Source organism: Artemia franciscana, chromosome 11, assembly GCF_032884065.1.
Source record: "Artemia franciscana chromosome 11, ASM3288406v1, whole genome shotgun sequence".
NCBI lineage: Eukaryota > Metazoa > Arthropoda > Branchiopoda > Anostraca > Artemiidae > Artemia > Artemia franciscana.
This window is the reverse complement of record NC_088873.1, coordinates 25,900,071-25,923,615: the sequence shown is the minus strand read 5'-3', so window position 1 is coordinate 25,923,615 and position 23,545 is coordinate 25,900,071. Positions and strand designations below refer to the sequence as shown.

At 34.8% G+C, this 23,545-nt stretch overlaps 1 protein-coding gene across 11 annotated transcripts in view; it reads left to right on the top strand.

Moving 5' to 3' along the window:
• LOC136033020 (uncharacterized) overlaps positions 1–23,545 on the top strand; it is a 408,980-nt gene that overhangs the window by 345,256 nt on the left and 40,179 nt on the right. For all 11 annotated transcript variants that reach the window (XM_065713569.1, XM_065713568.1, XM_065713566.1 and 8 more), the window contains 3 exons: positions 93–218; positions 15,512–15,902; positions 19,205–19,414. In XM_065713569.1, coding sequence (XP_065569641.1) covers positions 93–218; positions 15,512–15,902; positions 19,205–19,414 — 727 coding nt within the window. The remainder of the gene's footprint in view (positions 1–92; positions 219–15,511; positions 15,903–19,204; positions 19,415–23,545) is intronic.

Sequence of the window (23,545 nt, the reverse complement as noted above, 5' to 3'; positions counted from 1 at the left end):
CTCTCTCTCTCTTTCTCTCTCTCTCTCTTTCTCTCTCCCTCACGAATACAAATATTTTTCTAATTTATCTTATACTGTTCTTATATTTCTAGGACAGATGACCCCTGCCCAAAAGAGCAAAATGCTTCAGTGTTGGTAAGACCTGTTATCAACGCCACAATTGCCTATCCTGACTTAGATCTCCAGCGCTTTAAGCACAACGGAACTTTTAGATCAAGGTAAAAAAAAACACAATAAAATAGCAACAAACCCTTTAAAGCCCCCAAATTTGTGAGCAAATGATAGCTATACTCTAGAAATTTTAGAAGGTGTTTCATTGCCTTTTTTTGAGCACTAAGTTAGTAAGAGCTGGTTCTAGAAACTTGGCTGGGGGGCTCTTTCGATTAATATGGGAAGATTTAAGTAATTGGACGAGGGTCCCTCTTCTGAACTTTTTACCCTCGGAAATTTTCTCAATTTTAGATAGTCATTTGTTCTGAATCGTTGAAAAAACTGATGAGTAAGTCTTTTAGGCTATTTCACTGCGTCGGATAACTCTGCAGCCCAGCGGCAATAGCCATTAATTATGTACATTGCCCTTATTCACAGTTAAGTTTTAGTAGAAAACTTGGGCAGAACTCTTCCTTCATCCGTCATCCTTCATCTGCAAAACGTGCCCAAGCCATCTCAACCTCTCTCTCATTATAGCCCTAAAAAGTGGGATGTAACCACAGTTTTCGTACAGTCTACTGTTTGAAATACGGTTAGCCAGCCGGTGAATTCAGGGGCAATTCTCAGGAAAACATCTAGCAAATCTTCATTTGCTTTTCGGAGCACCGATACTTCAGAGCCTTATTTGACCACAGTCATCACTGTAGCTTCCAAAATTTTAATGTTGCTTTGCAGACTTATCTTCCTATCCTTCCAAAAATATTCTAACTGTGAAAAAAACGACCTGACCCTTTGACTATTCTATTTTTAAATCTTCTGCTCCCACCATCCTTACTAATACTACTACCAAGGTAGGTGAAGCTGTCCACCTGATCAATTTTTTTTGTTACCCAACGTCACCTTTCAATCTTCATTTATTCCTAGCCTTGGGGACTTAGTCCTCTTAACATTAATTTTAAACCTATTTTAGTACCCTGAACAGTTCATTTATTTTGCTCACACTTTCATCTAGGATACTGAAATCATCAACGTAATCTAAGTCCAGGGGAATGTTTCCTCTCTATTTGATTCCGTGGTTTCCCATTGCCTTGTGTTCCTTAACAGAAAATCCATCAAAATGATCCATAAAAAGAGGGATAACTCCTGATTTAATACGAAACCAGCTGCTAAACTCATTTTCTACCTTAACCGCAGCAGTGTTATTCTCGTATCTCCCACTAAGCACCTTACTGTATTTGTCTTGTATACCATACAAGGATAAAATCTTTTCGAAAGCTCTTCTATTGACAGAATCGAACGCTTGCTCATAATCTACAAAATTGAGGAACAAAGGTGTTAGATAACTCAGGCACTTTTCAATTATTAACCTAAGAGGAAAAATTTGGTCGACGCGTGAGTTCTGGTTCACTGGTTATTGGGTTTAGATATTGGAATGGGGGTCAGTTGTATGACTCAGTTAGCTCAACCAAAGTTGACCAATCTCCAAATGAATACCTGTATAAACCTAGAGATGGAAAAGGAAGGGTTTGCGAAAGTACGTGATTACTTGCCCCCAACCCTCCTCCGGCCATTAAACTTCCTGGCTGAAGGGCTATGAAATGAATATCGCTCGGGATATCAGCATTGCCGGTTTTGACTATAGATCTCTTATCCTTTGCCTTACTATTGTCACATTAATAGAACTGACAATTTTTCTTTCGAATAAAATTGCCATTAAAGTTGCTTTAAGTATGACGCAATGAACGTTAAAAGTGAGCTTTTAAGTTTATTTTCCATTACAATGTTTGGTTATATAAATCAAACATTTTATCCTCTTATACTTGAAATGATGTCACTAGATGGCAAACCATTCTCGAACCATTAGTTAATATTTTGTTACCACATATCCATTGCCTTAAGTGAATGTTTCTAGTTGATAAGGGAATTTCTTTGATTCCTTCAGAAAATGTTTATTCCAGTCATTGAATAAGTAATCAGAATGGTTTAATAAAAGGGTAAAGATCTTCCTGAGCCATTGATGGCACAAAGGGGGTCGAATCGACGTTTTAGTTGCTGGGTCTTTTTTACAGGGATAAGTAGTAAGCCTTTTGCAGGATCATTTAAGGAAGTGTTTTTTGAAAATTAACTTGTAAGTGGTTTTCGTTGGTACCGAAAACTAATGCTAAGAGCTTAAGCAAAGCTAGCGGATACAACTTTATTTTAGCAGGTAGCAAAATGCTTCAAGGGTTCATTCTACTTTCTAAAATTTTACACGCGTGACAATCTATTCATATTTTTCTTCATTCTTTATTTGACTCACATTCTTATACTTTCGGGAGACAAATTTTGTTTCATATTAAAGATTCTATCAGTAACTAAATATCAATTTCTCACTATTTTTTCTCACCTTTCTCATCCACACTTCTCTGTTCAGATGAAATAAGCTCTCTTTGCTTTTGATATATCCAAGGATTTTTTTTAATAATAACAATAAGCATTTCAATTTTGTAGCTTCCTAAATGCGCTACGACCCTGTTTTGTTCTGAATGCAATAGAACGGCACACATCACGGAACTAATAAGGTCATTAAAACGTTTCTATTAACCTATTAGATTTGAAACACACATAAGAAGTAAATATTCCCATATACCGTTTTCAAATAGAAAATCCTAGCAATTATTTTCATAAAAAAATTCTCCGGTGATTCTACCCGTGGCACGTAGGTGTTCTAAAACATACAAATTCCTTTTCTCAGCTCTGAAATGTCTAAATTTTTAATTAGGTACCAAATCCCATTGATTTCAAACAAATATAGGATAATGATAAAACTCGGATTGAATCATCCTGGAAGTCTCAGCTGAAATTAAAGAAGGAAATATTAAAGATTTTTTATAGACCAATAATGATTGAATATCAAAATAGAATAAGTTTTGTGTTTTTATTTTAGTAAACCCAAGTTGGGGTGGCCTCCCATGCCCATCCTCTCTAGCATTTTTTTGTTATGTTTACTGTTATTTTTGGTTAATATTATTATTCTGAATACAATGAGATATATTGTTTTGTTTATGCTATTTCTGACTATTTATATGCCAAACTTTCCGAGCTCTTCTTCCTGTGGAGAGCTAATGCTTTCTATAGTTTTAAGTTGACAAAATGAAAAAGTTGAAAGAGTCAGTAACAGTACCCCTTTAGTATGACTTCTATCGTTGCCCTAACTTCGTCATCAAACAAAATGGTGTTCTTGGATTTCCATTTTTGATCTTATTTTTTATTCCCAATTGTTCATATTATTCTTATGTTTTTTAATATATTTTTATACCTCATTCTTTTTCGGAACTAACATGGGTCACTCGACCTTAGTAAATGACTCACTCGATGATGCATGGTTCTTAAGCGGCCCAACAGCGTTCTGGCATTTAGAAGGTCCAAGTAGCCCTTAACGAAACTTTTACTTGTGTTAACTAATGTTCCTTTTAAAATTAACTTGATTGTTCATTTTTATTTTTGTTCGTTATAGATTTTCTTTATTAATTCATTGTAATTTATGTCTATTTTAAGTTGGGACTAATTTATTTATGTATTAATTTGTTTGTTTTAGGTTTTATTATCGTTTTTTAATTAGTTAAGAAATTATTTTTGGAAAATGGCTTATTCTAATTAATTATATTACAAGTCGCTTAAGAAAAAAAAAATCAAATGCATAAACAGAAACGTTAGCTATAGAATTTCAATCAAAGACTTAAAAGATGATCACGATCAGAAGATTTAATGTACTATCTAACCATTCGATATTTATATTTTTGAAATAGATATTTTTTTTTCATACAAGTGACCTAACTTTTAAAAAACTTACATGTTTTATGTCCTTTTTTAACCTAAATTCAGTTGGTCTATCAAGCCTTCATTTTTAAGATTATTTTTTCACGTTCACAACCAGATGGTTTTGTCTCAATGCTATTTAGCAAAGGAAAGCTAATTTTCCTGCTCCGAGAGTTGGTAATTTAGCATAACGCAGGCAATCAACCTCTAAATAGGATGTTTTCAGCGTATTTTTTTTGTGTCCTCTGCTTTTAATGCTTTGTCCATCTGAGAATAACAAAGAAAAATTGAAAAAATCTAGAAAAGAAAGTGGAAGAAATAAGAATCTATATTTCATTGAAAATCTGTCTACAATTTTCAAGTTTTATTTTCACTTTCATTTTTCAATTTTCAGCGACTTGTTTGGATTGCTGCACTGACAGTTTGACTCTTTAGATATATCCTCAAAGTGGATAACAAAATGACGCTGAAAATCCTATATTTTTGCCGCGTCTGGATAAAATATACAGCCTCGATATGATTTTCTGATAAATCTACGCAAAATTGTCAATAATTTATAGCCCAAGTACTTTAATTTTACCTGAAGTCCTAGCAGCTTTTCACAAAAGAAAAAAAAAACTTTGATGATAAAAAAGGAATCCTACGTAAATAAAAAATGTAAATACTTTTCTTAAGTGGCCATAGTAAACTAAATAGTTGTACGAAGGGAACAACTAAAAAGAAAGATAATAAAGAATTAAAAATTAAAGAAGAAATATTAAGAATAATTTTACGACTTAACCTGTTAATTTCGTGAGTCTCTTTAAGCTTCACCTTTGGCTATTATCACTTGGCGTGATACTCTCTTTCGTATTAAACTATGCTTTCTTTTAGGTTATATTCAGACCATTTATCTACAGAATTATGATCAGTTTTTTTTCAAAATCCATACTTTTTATGTGAATTTTTTTAACTATTTAACTTGCGTTTTATTCTATTTATTTCTTAAAATCTATAAATAAAAATAACGGTAATCATTTGCTCCAAACACGATTTCTCGTGCTGACCACAAAAATGAAAAAAAGTATTCCTTCAGTCGAAGATTTTGCATAACAATTCTTGAACGAATTTTTGGAGAAAGGTTTGCATTTTTTAATGTGGCTAAAAAAATAGTATACTCCAGTAGTATCCCTTCAACGAATCCTATCACACATATATCCCAACATTCTTGTCACAAACTTATCCCAACATTCCTTTCAATCACTTATCCACCATTCTTGTCACACACACATATCCCTCTATTCCGACGACACACATATTGCATTATCTCAGCTTCCGGTGATAAGACCCTTTCCTGGAAATATCGCTTGCCATAGGGTAGGCCCTATGGGCCTACCCTCTTATCGGTCAGTACTACTGCCATTTCTGTGACACTTTTAGCGATACCTCAGTTTCCAGTGATAAGAAAATTCATGGAAACTTCGCCTGTCAGGTGTTATTTCAGTGAACAGTACCCATCTGGTGTGCATCAAATGATCGTTGATTATCGATGTTTGATTATAGATTACTAGCTGTCGGCTATTTTTAAAATTAATGATTTTACATTATATACAACACATACAATTCGGTAAATGTGCTTTTTTGGGTTCGATGTTGTTCTTTATCGTTGATTCACCCCCTCCCCTTTCTTTCACAAGGGTAGCAAATGCTAGAAGCTAAGGCGTTTTATAATAAACTTGTTTATTATAAATAGAAACGCACATAAATATTCAAATATTTGTCATTATTACCACTTGGTGTAGTCCCAATTTATATTACAAGTTTTATTGTTTTCCCTGGAATTTCGTATACACATATGCCGAGAAGGAATCTGTCTGGGAATCCATATACTAAGAAATCGTATCTCATCCTCAGGGTTACGCATTCTATACAGATATTTGAGACACTCAAAGTCTTCTAAACTGAATACTGGTATATTCGGCTTGCACTATACAATTAAAAGTTTATCCGTAGGCACATTTTCCCTAGCAAACAATGCTTCAAATCCAAAAAACTACCCATTTCTCTTGCTTCGTCTTGGATAGTATTCAGTTCCTTCCCACCTTCACAAGATGGCGGGTATCACTTGATAATAAATCTCAATATTGAATTGAATTTAATTTAATTTAATTATAACCCGTTATAATACACATGAAAAACGGAGTATAATGTGAATAAAAGAAAAGAGGAAAAAGGAAATGACCTAAAAAACTTCACAAAAAACTTTCCAACACTTCACCTTACTTAAAAACAATTAAAACATACAAAAGCGAAACATTCATTGAATCAAAATAGCGCTCCATGGGTGCCGACCAATTCTACTATTATAAGCTTCTATGCTTTTCTGATAGAAGCATTCGGGTCTATGATGCCGTATCTTTTAATAACCCAGGAGTTGCTTGACCATGGTGGAAGGGCAAGCAGGTATTTGGCATACCGGAAATAGATTCGCCGAAGTTTCTTCGTCTCGGTCGTCTCGGTCATCGCTAGCAGTTTGCGGTTGAGTCGAAGTTTGTTTGCTACCAAGCTTCCGTATGCAGTTGCTGTTCGACGTTGGAAATGAAGGATCAAGAGCCTTCTAGTTGCTTTAAGAGTGTCACCAAAAGGAAGCCCTAAATATTTCATTTATGATTTTGGGGAAACTGGCGCGCCGTCGAGATTAATAGTGAATCCTGCTCGAGTTTCAACCCAGTTGAACAGAACCACGTCCGATTTTTCTCTATTGAATGGAAGGATAATCTTAGCGTATTCTTTACTTAAAATAGCAAAATTTCTTTCAAACGACTGTACTGTTCGACTGGGGTTAAAAATATCATCTGCATAAGCGATTAGTGACACATGAATCCCTTTTAAAATACACGAAGGAACTGCGCTGGATTGGGCTTTCAGGATACAGTTATTAAAGGCAACTGGAGAGGTAGGGGCACTCTGTCTGACGCCTCGACGGACTGGAATAACGAAACGTGTTATGGTCCCATCAGGTAGCTTGATTACAACAGCAAGATGGTTATACATATCGTACAAAGCACGAATGGCAGACGTGTCAACTCCCCGTTTATATAACTCAAGGAGAATTTGTGTGTGAATCAGAGAGTCGAAAGCATGGCTTACATCATGACTCCCTAGGACGAGCGAATCACCAGACTTATCAGCATCTATAAGTATTGACGACAGTGCAGTAAGCGCGTGGGCACACCCTAGGCCTTTTTGGAAGCCAAACTGATATGGCGGCATGTAGCATTTATCTGTAAGTTCTGGCATTACGAGTGTTTCCAAAATCTTGCAGAAAGTGGTAGCAACTGTAATAGGGCGATATGAAGAACACTCATTCAGCGATTTATTTTTTTTTGGAACAGGAGTAAGACGACCAGAAGAGAATGAGGTTGGAACTATTCCAGTTGTGAACACCATTTGGAACATGAGATCAAGGTGACAAAGTAGTAGGGGACTTCCAAGAAGAATGTGTTTAGCACAAATATTATCTGTACCCCTTGAAAAAGGTTTCTTAATTTTTTGCGCAGAATTCATAATATCAGACAATGAAACAATAAACGTGGATACAGTCTTTTTTGACAGTATCCGATTGAGATCACATTTAAGAGGATATTCTACTTTGGAATCAGGTTCTGAAAATTCCTTCAAAAAATGTTGTTGCCAGGCCTCAGCAGAGACATTAGCTGACGGAGCGTTTCTTTCACTCTGGTTGCGGGTCAAACTTTTCCACAGAAGCGTCGGATTACTCATTATCTTTTCTGAAAAATCAGAACGAATGAACTTCAGAACGAAGTGGCTCTATGTTTTTGCAGTTCTTTGGAAAAATGGCGCTTTGTGGAAATCCGTATTTGGTTCACTATGCCATTCTTGGGTCTCCCGCATTCTATCCATATGCCGAGCCAAAATTTGCCTTTCTGGCTTCAACAAGGGATGGGTTCCCGGACCAGCCCTTAACTTGTGACCCAGCACGGACTCTGGATCGAGGGACAGAGTGCAATTCCGCTTGTAGTAGTGCATGCGAAATAAGTGACGAGTACATATTTAGTTTTAGACGAATTTCAGACGTGGGAATAGGTACTAATGTTTGGAGCAAGTCAAAAGGTATTTTAATCTTCAAAAGTAGATTATCAAGCCAGTACTGATACTGAGTCAAATCGGTTTTACTCCATTCAATGATTGTTCTCCATTTTAAAGGTCGATTTGCGCGCATTCGATAAAATGGTGCAGTGATTCGGAACGATAGCGGTAAATGGTCAGAAACAAAAAAAATCACGTAGCACATCTACTGTTAATGAGCGACTAAAAATACTACTAGATACAAGGACATGATCAAGGTTAGAAACTGATCCGGTAGGGTGAATGTACGTAAAGTCACCCGCTTTCGGTACAAGAGCACTTTCATTTGGAATCAGACTAAGCAGAAGAGCTGAACGCGAGCTTTTACTTTTGGATATATCACAATTAAAGTCCCCCAATAAAATCCAATGGAGATGAGAAGCACTAATTTTAGCTATACATTACCCCAGTCCTTTGCAGGCTAGAGCAAACTTCATTTCGGAGCAATCGTCTCTGTAGTCTGTGGGCAGGTTACATTTATTATAACAGTCTCGCCAACTCTAACTGCTAAGAAATGGTCGGAACTAGCGAACAAATCGGAGTTGATATGCCCACTTATTAGCGTAGCAAGTCCACCCGAGGGGCGCCCTCGTTTCTTAGGTTTTTTCGCTGGTACAAAATGAACCATGTGTGATGGTAAGGCATCGAATATATTTCTACTGTCGTTAGAAAGAAAGTGATCTTGGAGACAAATAATTTCTTCGGTGAGGCAGAGTTGTTCAAGCACAGTAATTTTGGTACTAAGACTACCATTCATATTCCAGGAGACGAAACGCTTGTCAATATAAAATTCATTCATTTTGGGCGTTTGAGGTCATTAATTTCGCTGACTTGTTAGATGGGCATCTAGCGTTGTAGCATGTGTGTCGGGTGCTTGTACAGCTTAGGCACCGCATTGCATTCTGGCAGGGATTTTCTTTCGTTGCTCCATGGTTATTTTGAGCACAATGGGCACACTTCGATACGTTTTTGCACTGGGCCGCTATGTGGCCAGATTCATGGCAGTTGTAGCAACGTTTTGGAAGAAAGACAAATTCTTGAATTCTGAAACTTTCAAAGCCCACTTTCATTGACAGTTTTGTGGCAGTATCAAGAGATTCACGACTTGGAAAATAAAGCTTGAATGCGCGTGATTTTCCACATTGTTCGGCTTTCTCACATCCAGAAACTAGACTTTGAATGACCTCTGCGTCAAGGGGTTCAGGAATCCCTTTAATCAGTCCTATGTACAAAGGGGTTTTTACTTTGGCATCGGATTCTGAATTTTTATTTTTGATCGCTAGTGCTATTTTTTCCGCCGTAGCCTTGTGAGCTACAGTCATGCACCAACCGTTCCTTCCAGGCCTTAGTTCAACTTTGGAGGCGTCTAGAGCTTCGCCACATGCAGATTCGATAAAGTTCTTTCGTTCCAGTGGTGTTTTCAAGGGTGGAGGGTTTTTTACAACGACTGAGTATGATACCTTTTGAGGAGCGTAAAGTTCACTAGAGGGGCTGGTATGGGTAGAAACGTGGAACTCACCTTTGTTAATACGTTCCATAAGGCCGTCAAAACGACGACACATGTCGTTTACTTTAGTAGTTATACATGCATTTATCTCCTCCATACAAGCCGGGTTTCTTAGGTCCAAAAATAACGAAGGTAAGCAAGGCACGATTTTTCCTTTGCTGACTTGACAAAGAATTTGGCTATATCCAAAACATTTTCATCATCTTTCAGTGACTTGCGAAAGGGGTCCGGTAGACCAGATTTTAACAGCAACAGTTCTTTTGCACTTAGAATGTCATCTCTACTGAAGAATTCCACAGCACGGCTTACAATCAGCTGGTGTTTTATGCCAGCGAGCATTGACCTCGACACAAAGTTCAATACCGCATTCCAAACGATATTATTTTTATCCATTTTCGCTGCTAATCAGGCCGCAGTAACCAGTCCGAAAATTAGTGCAGGGGCGAGCCAAGCTCGTAATCAAGCGTCAGTTAATTCAGAATAAATTATCTCACAGGGATGATTCACAATGAATGAAGGAACCTGGGAACAAGGGAAGTGTAAGGACCCCCTCAACTATTCCCCGCAATTTACGGGTAACTTAATACCGGCGGGTACAATACGTCGCTTGCGGGAGGCTTCTTCCCCCCTTCTGCTTGTTCCCAGTACGCTTCTTAATTATATGAAACTAAAAATTATCTATGGTCACTGAAATAATCCGAGTATAAACCGAATGCAGGTTTAAAATCTAAAAAAAGAATATATTCACTCTGAATCTAGGTCAAGTTGAGCCATAGCAAATATTATGAAATAACAACTGAATTACCTGCAGTCACTGAGTTAATTCAAGTTTGCAGCACTTAATTAATTCAAGTCCAAAACAGGCTTTAAAATCCAATAGATCAAAAGAGGTGTTCGCACTTGCAAGACTAAATCAAGACTGATCGTCTTAACAAACTACTCCATAAGTTTCTATTGTAGACATGCATATTAAAATGCACATATCGGTGACACCTTGATAATTCACTGAACATATTGAGCAATAAAAATGCACACTCAAAAATTACACCACACGAGGACTTCCTAAAGCTAATATATTCACAATCGAAAACACTAAACATCCTTGAAACCTATTGAGCTCGCTTCATCTAATGACAATAACTTGGGGCAATTCTTATTCTTTTATATCAAATTTTTGACAAACAATTTTTCACCAGAATCTGAGATATCTTACGCAATGGTGCTAGTTCGAGAACAATTGTATTTTTTCACCGACAAAATGAATGATTACGCAATACCAGATGCTTAACAGACCATATACGATGGGAGTACTGTCTGTCTTGAACCATTTTGCTGTTTAACATGAAAGACTACGCAATACCAGTTGCTCGATAGACCACATGCAATGGCATTATTCGCCATCAGGGACCATTGTATTGTTTCATCGACAACAAGAATGATTATACAATACCAAATGCTTTACAGACCAGATTTAATGGGATTACTGGCTGTCAGGAACCATTGTATTGATTTATCAACAAATTTAACGTGGCCTAGCAAGTCCCAAAAAATTTTTCAAAAAATTCTTAGTTAAGAAAATGAGCCTCTAAAAAAATAATACTAAGTCAAACGAAAATTTTTAGATCCAAAAGGTCATAAATTCCGAAAATCCCAACAAAACAAAATAAAAAAAAAATCAATGATCACGCAATGCTCTCCAGATGGGTACTGTGCGCTGAAATAACACCTGACAAGCGATGTTTCCAGGAATGTTCTTATCGCTGGAAGGTGATGTAACACTACATTTGTTGCATGAATGATGGAAGTACTGGCCGGTTGGAGTATAGGGCCATCTGGTAGCACCTGCCAAGCAGTGTCTGCAGGAAATTTTCTTATCACCAGAATTTGGGATAACGCCATATGTATGTCGTAGAAATGTTGGCATATGCATGTGAAAGGAGTACTGCCCAGAAATAACACCTGGAAAGTGATGTTTCCAGAAAATTTTTTATCACCAAAAGCTGAAATAACGCTATATGCTTGTCCTCCGAATACAGGGCTATTTGTGTGACAGGAATGGTGGGATATGTGTGTGACAGAAATGATGGGATATATTTGAGACAGGATTCGTTGAAGGGATACTATTTACTAATATTTTTTCACATTTGATTTGACTGTCAGTGCAATTTTTTTTTTGGACTTCCAATTCTATACATTTTTTTTATTTCTTTCACAGTTGTTCCAGTTAGTTTGTTTGTTAGGCTAAATTTTATATATACTCATAAGACATCTGAGAATATACAACTAGAACACATGGCGGAAATATTTCAGCTGTATTTTAAAGTTCAGAATAAATTTAAGCAGTTCGTGGTAACGAACTGTAATTAAGGATCAACATGGCTCAATAGTAACCAAAACCCGAAAAAAACAGAATTCTGATATCAATAAAATTCCTGAAAGTATGCCTTTGGAAACATGACCCCTCCCCCTAGGAATAGGTCTACTAGTTATAAGATATGCCCATTGTTTACTTATAGTATTTGTTATTGGGCAGTGAACAGACATTTTCTGGGGAATTTTGTGACTGGGGCTAGTTTCCAGGGGACGATTTTTTCGGTGAAGGGGAATTTCCGGGGGTCAATTTTCTAGGGGAAATTTCAGACTGGGGGATGACAGAAATCCTATATGAAATTCTTTTCAATGGTCTTATTTCTCTTTGCCTATTCAATGTTGCGGGGGATGATACTCCGGGAGAAATGTCAGGGGGATATTTTCAACGTGTTTGGATTTCTGGGAAATAATGTCTACGGAAGTTATTTTCGGAATGACCGAAGAACAATTAGAAATTAGTATTTTACAAATGAAAGTATACAAAGGAGAATTTTGTAGGACGAACCATCTGCAAGAAATTTTACTTCAATTTTACAAGAAATTTTATTGTCCGGAAGAAATTTTGCAGGGGGAGTTTATTTTCCAAGGAAGAAACTATAAGATTATCCTGTTTCTAGGGCCAGAAATTGGCCATAGAAACCCGTCTGGTTTCTGCCTTAAACAGACTTTGGGTAACCTGCAGTACTTAATTCTCTTCCTCAATGTATTTATTTGAATCTATAAGATAATTTACCCAAAGCTCTTGAAGAAACAAACAATTTATTTGGTAGCGTAATAGACTGAGGTGATTTAGTTCTTTTGTACTCAAAGTTCAGCGACAACTTGATTTTATTGTTAAATTTGATAAAAAGAAAAAAGAGGAGAAAACGTTGCATTTCGTGTTGTTGTATAAAACCTCCTCCAACGGTTCTCCTCGGATTTAATTAGTCGAATACAGTGTCTGTCTCCAGTTCCAAGAAGGCTGTTTCTACTACCCAAGCGTCGTCACCAAGAAAAAAAAAAGGTTTATTGTAAACTTGGGGCTACTAAATATTTTAATAAAGCACGCCTGGATAACTAATTAAAGCTCAGGTCTGTACTATTATAATTCTTAGTCTAAGTTATCAAATAAGTTAAATTCTGTTAATTTTACCACTTTTATACTCAAAATAGAATGCAAGAACAAATTAAATTGCTCTAAGGTGAATGAAGAGCGTGGAATAACCTTGATTGATTAGACACAGATTTATCAGTTTAATTCAAAACATTGTATTTACTAATTACTTCTCTTAGCAAGAATAAGTGTTCCTTGGACCCTATGTAAACCTTAATTTCAACAGGGAAGACCCTTGACTGGTTTCCCTTGACTGGAAAAAGCTTTAAATTCTTAGCTTGACTAATAACGCTCCTCTCCTTCTAGCCTCTTAGTATAAACTCTTCGGCTACTTGGTCGTAAATACGGCCCAGAGAGGATCGAGGAGGTAAAAGAACAAGCTAGAGGGGGAATAAAATTTTCCTCTGGATTTAGTCTTTATCGTATAGACCTTAGAGAATGAATGTAGGAGATAAACAGGACTGGAGTCTAGGCAATTTCAATTTCTATGCGTGGCAATACAGTGCCTAAGTTCCAAGAAACACTATCCTAGAAAAATGGAGTACAACGCCCTTAAAGGTTTCACTCTCTTGTTATGAGTTATTCCACCCTAAACCCCTGGCTATTCTAACCTCATACCAACTATTATTGCTACTGGGAAGGGACTCACTCGAGTTCTTAAGAAAGGAGCAATCTTAAGATTAATTAATCTTAGATTGAATTATGCTTCAGTAGTGTTTGTTTTAGACAGACGCAGCCTTCATTAAGAAGAAAGCTAACGAAAAATCATAAGACTTGCAACCGAATAAAATAAGTATCTACAAATGATGTTAGGCCATTTAACAGGTAACCATAGCCCTCTGCTGTGGTTTGAACATACTTTAGTACAATATCTAAGTCCAAGGAACAAAGTCATGGTAACTATACCACCCCAACGATGTAAGTCCTCCAAAGAGGATATACTGCTCTAACTAAAGTTAAGACCACACCCCAAAAAGGGAATTCAAGAGTTTTACTTGATAGCTTAATTCAAAAAATTAGGATTCTCTCGGCTTAAACAAAGTGACAAAAAGGTTTTATAATTGCTATTTTATCTATACTTTAAAAAAAATTGAGACAAGGCAGGTGGTTGCCATTATCAGTTAAAGAAAGGTTACTTACCAAAGTTCCCCTTCTCTCCTGTCTGATCTCCTCAGAAGACAACCCCAACCTCCCCTCAATCTCTCAGTCTTATTTATTTAGCGATTAATCGAGATTTGTTGAGAGACTGGTTTTTGTTCCGTCCCTTCTATAAATCTTAGCCAATCTCTAGTCTCTTTTTAAGTAAGTAGTTTTTCCCGTATTTTTGGGCATTAATTGTAAAGAAATTGAAATGTCGTAACCTTTACGATATTAAATTTTGTCTTATACATAACTGGACTGAATTGGGTCTATTGGCTCTTATTACCGTTCAAATGTTTCAATTGTTGCTATCTCTGAAACAAGGAGATGTCAATACCTTTTACGATTTGGCAAATTATTATGGCAGATATAAAAAGCGAAGGTATTTTCAAGTTTAGGCTAATTTGAAATTAGTAATTTTAAAACTAAAAAGGAATCAGTAATTTGAAATTAGAAGCTTTATTTCTGATTCATTGGACTAAATGGAGTTAAGAAAAAATAATGAGGTGTTCTTACGGAACTTTCCACAGAGTAATTTTTCGCAAGCGGAGGATGTTTCTCATGGACGGCGTGCCAGATTTACCAGTATCATTTAGAAAACGATCAGAAATTAAATAAAAAAAAACAAGTTTTTTCGACAGAAATCAAGGAGCAGCATTGAAACTTAAAATGATCAGAAATTATTCTGCATACGAAGGGACTATCCCCCTTCTCAGTACCTTGGTCTTTACGCTAAAGTTTGACTGTTTGTCCCATTTTCACGAAAAACTTCCGAAACAAAAGTGCCGTTTAAATTAGATTAGGAAGCTTTTTTAAAAGTGTTAAAGGTTTGACGTAAAGAGCAAGGTATTGAGGAGGGGGTAACCCCTTCATATGCAAACTATTTTTTTTTCGTTTTGAGTTTTAATGATGCTCCTTGCTTTTAGTTGAAAGAACTTATTTTTTATATAATTTAAACTAGAGTAGTAATTCAAGCTTTAATAAGACAAAACTTTGTTTCTTTGTTAAAGAAACAAGTTCCTAATGCAACCGAAATTTTAAAATACTCTTTAAAGAATGCAAATATTTAATATATCCTTCATATTTAAAACTTCAGGCGACACTTGATTTGCAAAAAAAAGCAATGTATATTACTTTTACCGATGCGAAAAATTATATTTGACTAGTTTATTTGGTTTAAACAACGATGTTTTAAGCGAGCCGTGTACTTTTTACTTCTAGTTTATTAGGAAATATTGGCTAAAGACAGTAGTGACTCGTGTTACTATCACTATACCACACATTTCTTAAAGCTGTAGTATGTTAATCTATAGTTTTATTCCTAGGGGGAAATCTCTGCGAGTTAACCCTGCATCCTTCCTTAATACTACAATCCAGAGGAATGATTATCCCTTCATCCCTCCAACGAGTCACTGGTCATTTTTATTTTCAAGTCTACCATTCTCACCTCCAAAGCAGCTAACGTCTCTGCAATCATCTACATCATCTCAGCAATCAGACAGCTTCCTTATTATAATCCGTTTATCAGTAAGCGTCTCAGGAAGGACTCTTAGGGATTCTTCCTTTGGATGTGGGAAACTGATTGGAACAGAAGGAGAAGAAATTATATGGGATATGGAGATGTGCCGCGATCCCGATGTACAAGGAAGAATAGCCAAGTGTAGATGCGATGCTCATGGAACATATATGCTATTTCAATACACCACTTCCCATTTGGTAAGTCAAGTTTACATTAGGTTGCCTGGTAATAAATAGTGTACTTAGAGTTCAAGTGGACCAAGCATAGATAAATAGCTGATGGTCTTTACTCCAAGTTACAGTGACTAAAATATCTTCTGTTCGATTCTGAATTTAAAACTAGAAGAAAAACTAGATAATAGATAATAAATAACTCTATTTTAGTTCGATAAGTTTAAAACACTTCCAGTAGAAGATGAAAAGAATTACTTAAAACCAAGGAAAATAAATTCTGCCTATGGTTGCTATAAAGGAGACTATCTATTCTTTTTGGGAGTGTCTGAACTCCCAAGGCCTATTATTTTAGCCTTTATTATACTTGCAACATGGCTTTACTCGTGTGAGGACTGCAAAGTAACCAAATCCTTTCATTCTTTTTGTTGCTATAAAAGGAGACCAGCTATTCTTGTTTTATTATCTGTATGTACGCCACTTATAAATTCATACATTTTAGTATTAATGGGGACAGACTAAACCATGTTAAAATCGGAATGGTGTAAAAATTGGCATTTTGTATGACTGGAGGGTCTAACCTTCTCCCCTCCCCATCTTTTATAGTGGAAAAGTTGGTATGTTACATCTCGCTGATACTACAGTTATGCATATATTTGTGATCTGTTAAACAGGGGGATATCGCTCAATCAGAATATCACCATGACGAAAGTCTAGAATTACAAAATTTAACCTTTATTTTATCTGTTTACGTATAATCTGTAATAATGCTGTTGTAAAATCTTAATTGCTGTTACATTATCGTGCACTGTAAAAAAAAATGCTTTTGGTTTTAGTACACAGAAAACACACGCAATATCGTTTTGAAAGGGGCGGGGCGAATAAGTACAATGTTGCAGCGAATTTGTCAACTAAAGACAACGTTTTATTCCAAGGGAATATTTAATACATTTCATAAATTACTTCCGAATGATTCTGATTCTAATGAAGGTTAATATGTCGAAGAAGGCGTAGACAAAGAGGGGGCTTGAGCCTCAGGGACCAACTTATGGCCCTCATATTATCCAGATTGTATATCCTTGCTTGGTTCTTATTTCAAGAGGGCACTAAACATTTGTTTTTCTACTAAAATGTATGCATTTATAAGTTTTTTTTATGACCATGAGTACTGACTTTTTATTGGACTGCATTAAATGCTGAATGCAGTGACAGAACTCCAATTCCAGCTGTTTGTTGCAATGGGTGTCGCTAGGTTACAATGAAAAATGTAAAAAGTGAATTTTTTCCGTTTTAGTGCCAAGGAATCTAGAGGGCTTATGATCATACCAGCATAAAGGATAAAAATAAGGATAAGAGAAATATCTTACCCTAAGGTCCATCCAATGGGCCACTTTTTATTGGACATCTGTATGGGAAGCACGCTAGACTCGTTCTGGTAAATTTTTCTGCATCAAAGAACAATATTAATAATGAAAATGGAGAACTGATAGTACTATGGTGCGGTATACCAAATAAACAGCATAAGAATGATGAGAAGAAGCCACAAAAATAATCAGTGGTGACTAAGAATAGTTTGTAACTAGATTTACTGTCCAAAATCAGTGGGCCTTTTTTACTTCAAAACTTAAGTCAGACAGGGAAAAATACTTAACAAATTTACAGTGTCTGCAAAACATGTAGGTTTGTTTTCTCGCTTCATTCATCTTGTTCAAAGACTTGCGAGGTTCAGGGCTCAGGAGGTTCCACTTAGTGAACACAGGGAACAAGGATTCTATAAACAAGGATTCTAGACTAGCTCCTGCATAGGGGTCCTCTGCTCCCCGTGACCCTTACTTACTATGCTAATATCATTTTGCAATAATTTTCATAGGATTAACCTATTATAATTATCCCCTCACTGCAATACATTCACACGTAGGTGCCTTCCCACGAATATTTGACAAGTCTTTTGCTACTTTTGTTCTACACTAAATATTCTATAGTTATACACCACTTGCTGTGACTAACTCTCGTAAATTTGAGTCTGAGCTAACTTAACTACACGACTCTCACCCCTCTAGGTGTGTAAGTTTAAACTTCTAAGTTAGTTTTGAGCTTTCAAAATGGTTTAAAGCTACTGAGAGTTAAATGAATACTGTTCCGGTTTTAAGCCAGCATTGTGGCTATTAAAATAAACCAAAAATGGAATCAAATTTAGCAAAGCGTAAAACTTTGAATGAATATAGTTTCCCCTTTGTTGTCAAACAGTTAGTGGTAACGAACTGTAGTAAAGAGCGACCCGGCTCAATAGTAACCGAAACTCTAAAAAACGGAATTTTCATAACAATAGTAACATCAAAAGAATCGCATTTTGATGCTGATTTTAAATCTCATATAGAGCCAAAATAGCTATTGGGAAAATTTAGGTGGATTTAAGCGTGATTTTTCAGAGTTGTTTTATCGCAGCTAATTGTTATGAAGAGACAATATATAATTTTTTAAATAAATCGTGAAATCTATGTACCGATCTTGCTGATTTAGCAGATTTGCCAAAAAAAAACTTTATCAGTTACAAAGTATTTAGGAGGTGATTCACGGTGTATTATTTAAATATGCCTTTTCTTTTCCTTTACACGTTGTCCCTTTTTACCGTTTTTGATTTTATTATCTTATGTTTAGTAAATAAATTCCAAAATTCTAAGCCTCAAAATTCCAAAATTCAAATTTAGCTGGATAGTAAAGCATGGTTTCTTATCGTTTTGTTTTGTATCATTTGATTTACAATGTTTTGTAAATTATTCTATTTAAACACAAGTTTCCTCTTACCAATAAAATTTGATATATTTCAATAGCTGAATAGTATTGTATTGAAAGTGAGAGTTAAAATGTCTATGGCTGACTGTTTAATTTAAGATAGGATACTATTAATTCAAACACTGGCTGTCAAAAAGAAGATGTGCAGAAAAATATCTTCTAGCGAATGATTTAGTAACATAAGTGCAAAAGAGCCACAACAGACTTAGACCATAGAAGAGTATTCCCTTAGAACTGATATTTATCTAATTACTGAGAGAAGTAGCATCTCTTCAAGCCTTTGCTGGGTCAATGAGACTTGATGTAAGAATATCAGATGTTATCTTGAACTTAGAATGTAAGAATACCTGGAAGTAAAACTGTTAATTATCGAGACTGAAGTCAACAATATTGTTTGGAACGAGTGATTTGTCATCGACTCAGCATGACAATCCTGATGCTAATCCAATAAAAAATAGAAGCGAAATATGTAGTATAGAACGTTAATTTTTGTTTAGATGATTCTGTTTCATCCTTTTGATTTTCTTCTGTTTTAGATTGACCCAATACTGAACACGGAACACCTTCTGATTTTATTAGCTGGCATTGTAATATCCATTATGTTTATTTCTCTGACAGTTATTTTCCTAATACTGACACTGGTACGCCTTCCAAGCACTCTGTTGACGCTTAAGGCTCAATTTTGTCTATCTGTTGTTTCAACGTTTATCTGCTCCAATATATCATACAAAAGCATGGATAAGCAGGTGATTTTATTTACTTTTTCTAGTATATTGTATATATAATTTTAGCAGTGACTATGTTTGTTAGAATTCATCATTTTTAAGCATATACACACACACACACACACATATATATATATATATATATATATATATATATATATATATATATATATATATATATATATATATATATATATATATATATATATATATATACATACCGAAAGTAAAACAGTTCAAAATAGGGATGATACCTTTTTATTGACAGTGAAATATAAAATTATTTAACTGGATATTTCGAACACATATACAGTGTTCATCATCAGCAGTAAAACTAAAAGACATGAATAAAAATAAACAGAATTTATACCTAATAAACTAATTACATATAGTTTATTGCTCTTATTTTTTTCAATGCAACAGCCGAGGCAAATCTCCTTGACCTTTTCGGTTCCGGTTCATTAGATTTAACTGACGTATTACGTGGACAGAGGTCATAGCTCTTAGGTGAAGTGATATTTACTTTATTTGACCTCAGTAAATTATCATAAATTGAGTTCAATCCAAATTCACCTGTATCTCTGTTTATGGAATTATTCTTGAATAGAATTTTTTTTAATTTCGATTGTTTCCCTGAAAGTTTGCTTTAAACCTTGGTCCCTAGAAATCAAAGAAACATTTTCAAACAAAATAAAATGATTTGGAAAATTAAAGATATGCTCCGCGAGGGCCGACGTGAAATCTTCAGGTTTGGTATTTTGCTTTAAAGACGATGAAATGGAATTATGATGTTGTAGCAATCTCGTTCTTAAATTCTGGTTAGTACGTCCCACATAAGAGCTTCCACAAGTACATGGAATTTTATAAACCCCACTTTGTTGCTCTACGGAAGTCCGATCCTTTCTAGAATTTAAAAAACTTGCCAAAGTATTACTACCTCTTAAAGCTAGCTTTAAACCATTATTTTGTAAAATTCTTTTAAGTTTTTCACTCAAACCTGGAACATATGGTAGAGAAAAAAAGATATCTTTCTTTTCTGTTGTTTCCAGAGTACCGTCAGAACATTCTAGAAATTTTTTCCTTCTTTTCGAAAAAGTCTGGTCAACTAACCAACCCGGATAATGGTTACTTATTAAAATGTCTTTTAGCAATAATAATTCCTCCTCAATGAATTTTGGAGAACAAATTCTAAAAATGCGGTCAGTTAAAGATATGATTAAACCAATTTTTACTTGGCGGGCATGACCGGAGAAAAATGACAAAAATCTGTTATTGTTAGTAGGTACTAACCAGAATTTAAGAACGAGATTGCTACAACATCATAATTCCATTTCATCGTCTTTAAAGCAAAATACCAAACCTGAAGATTTCACGTCGGCCCTCGCGGAGCATATCTTTAATTTTCCAAATCATTTTATTTTGTTTGAAAATGTTTCTTTGATTTCTAGGGACCAAGGTTTAAAGCAAACTTTTCAGGGAAACAATCGAAATTAAAAAAATTCTATTCAAGAATAATTCCATAAACAGAGATACAGGTGAATTTGGATTGAACTCAATTTATGATAATTTACTGAGGTCAAATAAAGTAAATATCACTTCACCTAAGAGCTATGACCTCTGTCCACGTAATACGTCAGTTAAATCTAATGAACCGGAACCGAAAAGGTCAAGGAGATTTGCCTCGGCTGTTGCATTGAAAAAAATAAGAGCAATAAACTATATGTAATTAGTTTATTAGGTATAAATTCTGTTTATTTTTATTCATGTCTTTTAGTTTTACTGCTGATGATGAACACTGTATATGTGTTCGAAATATCCAGTTAAATAATTATATTTTTCACTGTCAATTAAAAGGTTTCATCCCTATTTTGAACTGTTTTACTTTCGTCATGGAAAGGCAGTGTGGTCTTCGAAGTTATATATATATATATATATATATATATATATATATATATATATATATATATATATATATATATATATATATATATATATATATATATATATATATATATAATACCGGGAGCGCCAGGCCCCATCATCACTAGACACGCGGCAGGCTTCTATATATGGATTATCGTTGTCGCTTTTCTTCTAACCACAGATAATTTGAGACAATTTGCTGTCTTTTCATACTGAATTCTTTTCAAATGTATTTGATTATTAAAGCAAGTCCGATTTTTTTGCAACTACCAGCCGCCGGGCCCTGGCACTCGACACGCGGCAAGCTTCTATGTGTAGATTCTCATTGTCCCTTGTCTTAGGGTCCGCAATTATTGTCTGCTGTTAGCCACAGACAATTTGCTGTCTTTTCACAAAATCTTTTAAAAGATGTTTGATTATGAAAGCATATCCGATTTCTAACAACGATATCTACTAACTTTTGTTTTCTTTTATTTTATGTTTTTGAATTGTTGTAATCGCTTGTTAAAATATATACAAATATTTTTATAATTACTCTTTGCGCAACTTAATGCCTTTTCATACTAAAGTCTTTTCAAAGATATACGATTATTCAAGCAAGTCCGATTTCTAACAATGATTTCTGCTAAGCATCAAATTTTTGGTTTTCATTTTTAAGGTTTTTGAATTGTTGTAATCCCTTTTTAAAATATATACAAATATTTTTGCAATTAACAGTTTTTTGCTCTTTATATTTGATTATTGAAGCTAGTCCGATTTCTAACAACGATATTTGGGTTTTTCGCTCTTTGGGTCTTCCTACTGACATTAAATAACTGGTAGTGTTCAAACCTGTAAGCTTAATCTCGTAGCTAGTTGAATTTTTCTAACAAAAAACAAGCTAATTGTTAGATTTTTAGGTATTTTTCTAGTTTGAATCAAAACATAAAAATTATTGCTCAGGCACCACAAAAATTTTTGCCTTGGTAATAGTTACAATTACTAGTTTTTGCTCTTTAATCAATTTAATGGTTTTTCATACTAAAGTCTTTTCAAAGATATTCGATTATTGAAGCTTTTTCGATTTTTAACAACGATATTATAAGATTAAACTTTTGGTTTTCTTTTTAAGGTTTTTGAATTGTTGTAATCCCTTGTCAAAACAGAGAATCATCATTTGTAATAATACCAAATTTTCGTTTTTTGGGCCTTCCTACTGACATCATATAACTGGTTGTGTTCAAATCTATAAGCTTAATCACGTAGATAGTTGAATTTATCTAACAAATCTAGCGAAGTTTTTCAACTTTTCTTTATGTCTTAAAAAGACATTGCTTATACTTATAAGGAAAGAAACTTGGTAATGATGTATCTTTAACAACAATTTCTACTAAACTTCGTACTTTTGTTTTTTTTTAAGTTTTTAAATTGCTGTAATCCCTTGTTAAAATATATATAAATGTTTTGCAATTACCAGTTTTTTGTTATTTAATCAATTTAATTTTATTTCAAACTGAATCTTTTCAAAGATATTTGATTTTTGAAGCTAGTCCGATTTCTAACAACGATATGTACTAAGGTTCAAACTTTTGGTTTTCTTTCTTGAGGTTGTTGAATTATTGTAATCCCTTGTAGAAAAAAAGAGAATCTTCATTTGAAAAATAGTAATTTTTTTGGGTCTTCCCACTGACATTGTATGACTGGTTGCTTTCAAACCTGTAAGCTTAGCTAGTTGAATTTATCTAAACAAAAACAAGCTAATTTTAAGATTTTCAGATATTTTTCTAGTTTGAATTAAAAAATTTAAATCAGTCGTTTTTTTTTGTTTGGATTTCAATTTTTATGGCACTTGGTATTTACATAATCATATACCAATTTACATAATCATAAATTTTGGAAAACGCTTAGAGTGGAGAGATCGTGATGAAATTTGGTGGATAGAATAAGCAAGTGTCGTAGATAAGTGATTGATTAAACCAGGCTGGATCCGCTCTCTTTGGAGGAGTTAGGGGGGTCCAGTTCTTTGGCATGTTCGTTGCTTCTGGACGTGATAGGACGATGAAGTTAGGCAGACATGTCAGGGACCTGCACCAATTGACTTGATAAAGTCGTTTTCCTCGATTCGACCATCTGGTGGGCTGAAAGGAGAGGAAAAATTAGAAAAAAATGAGGTATTTTTGACTTACGAGTGGGTGATCGGATCTTAATGAATTTTGATATTTAAAAGGACCTCTTGTCTAAGAGTTCTTA